This window comes from Acomys russatus, chromosome X (assembly GCF_903995435.1).
Source record: "Acomys russatus chromosome X, mAcoRus1.1, whole genome shotgun sequence".
Lineage (NCBI taxonomy): Eukaryota > Metazoa > Chordata > Mammalia > Rodentia > Muridae > Acomys > Acomys russatus.
The window spans coordinates 5,774,322-5,775,649 of NC_067169.1; the positions used below are offsets into that span (position 1 = coordinate 5,774,322).

At 41.1% G+C, this 1,328-nt stretch overlaps 1 protein-coding gene across 1 annotated transcript; it reads left to right on the top strand.

Moving 5' to 3' along the window:
• Positions 1-203: 203 nt before the first annotated feature.
• Positions 204-836, top strand: LOC127184651 (claudin-34-like). Its single transcript, XM_051140987.1, has one exon. It carries the CDS (start codon positions 204-206, stop codon positions 834-836), a length of 633 nt encoding a protein of 210 aa, XP_050996944.1.
• The last annotated feature ends 492 nt before the right edge of the window (positions 837-1,328 follow it).

The following is a 1,328-nucleotide window of genomic DNA, read 5'->3' on the forward strand; positions in this document are numbered from 1 at the left end:
TTGCCACAGAGTTGTCTCTTATCTGACTTTGATTAGAACAGATTCTGTGAAGGAGATTTACTGGTCAAAGGCTCACTTGCTCAACATAACCCTTCTCTCCTTGTATTGATCCCACAGGGGACAGTCTCCCAGGGCTGAAAATCCCATCCTCATGATGTCCTCTGTTTCTTTGCAGTTACCAAGTGTTCACTGTCACCATGTCAATGGTCAATAAGCATGCTAATCGGCAGCTAGGAGGTTTTGCTGCTGCTACTCTTGCATGGTTCCTTTGTAGTGTTTCTATGGGCCTCCCCGAGTGGCGAGTGTGGTGCTTTCAAGACCCATTGGACTCCATGACCACCATGACCTTAGTTGGGATGTGGAGAACCTGCGTTCACCACCAGGAAAGGAATTCCAGCATTGTCAGAGTGTGTTATCAATATAGCTACCAGGACAACTTCATTCCTTTGGATATTCGAGTGGTCCAACACCTGCTACTCATTTCCAGCCATCTCGGCATGCTTGCGGCAATCTTTGACACCATTGCACTTTGGAAATTGTACTCAGGAAGACTCCGGAAGAACATCACTTACAATCCATTCTGTCTTCCAGGGATTCTGAACATCATTGCTAGCAGCTTTGTCTTCCTTACCATCTTGTACAATTACTTATCCATCATTCGCAAGGATGGGATTGCCTTCCCCCCATATTTCCACACACCCTCCTTCCCAGATACCCAGAAAATTGGCATTGCACTGGCAATGGCAACTCTTTCTTCTGTCTTATTTCTAGTAGGTGGCACCATTGCCCTTTCTTTCACTCTTCCCTCAAGGTACGAAGTGTGTTCTATCATTTAAACTTAAATTTCCAACTTACATAGACTTGAAAATCCAAAATTACAAGGACTAATCACAAATATTCTTCAGATACCCACCAGAAACTTTAAGATTCAAGACCATGCGCAAGGGGGACAAATGGGCCTCCTGTTATATTTCCTGTCTTGGTTACTTCAGTAGTTCATTGATTGGCTTATGGATTTTCATTAAATAAAATCTTTCCCACTTAGTCTTATGAGGTCTGAATTTTTATTACTGGTGCAGGAAGGTAAATGATGAAGAAATATAGTATATATAGAAAGGAGTGTTAGAGTAGATGAAACCTTAATTCATTATCTAAGCTCAAAAAAATTAAAGCACTTTCCCCCATATCATAATAATTTCAAATATCTACCAGATGAGAATTCCCAAAGTATGTTTCACATTACTGTAAGGAATCTCCACAATGCTTTTGTCAAAGTACCTGTGAAAAGTTTCCCAATATTTCCTTGCTCCTTCATTGAGTGTTTAAGT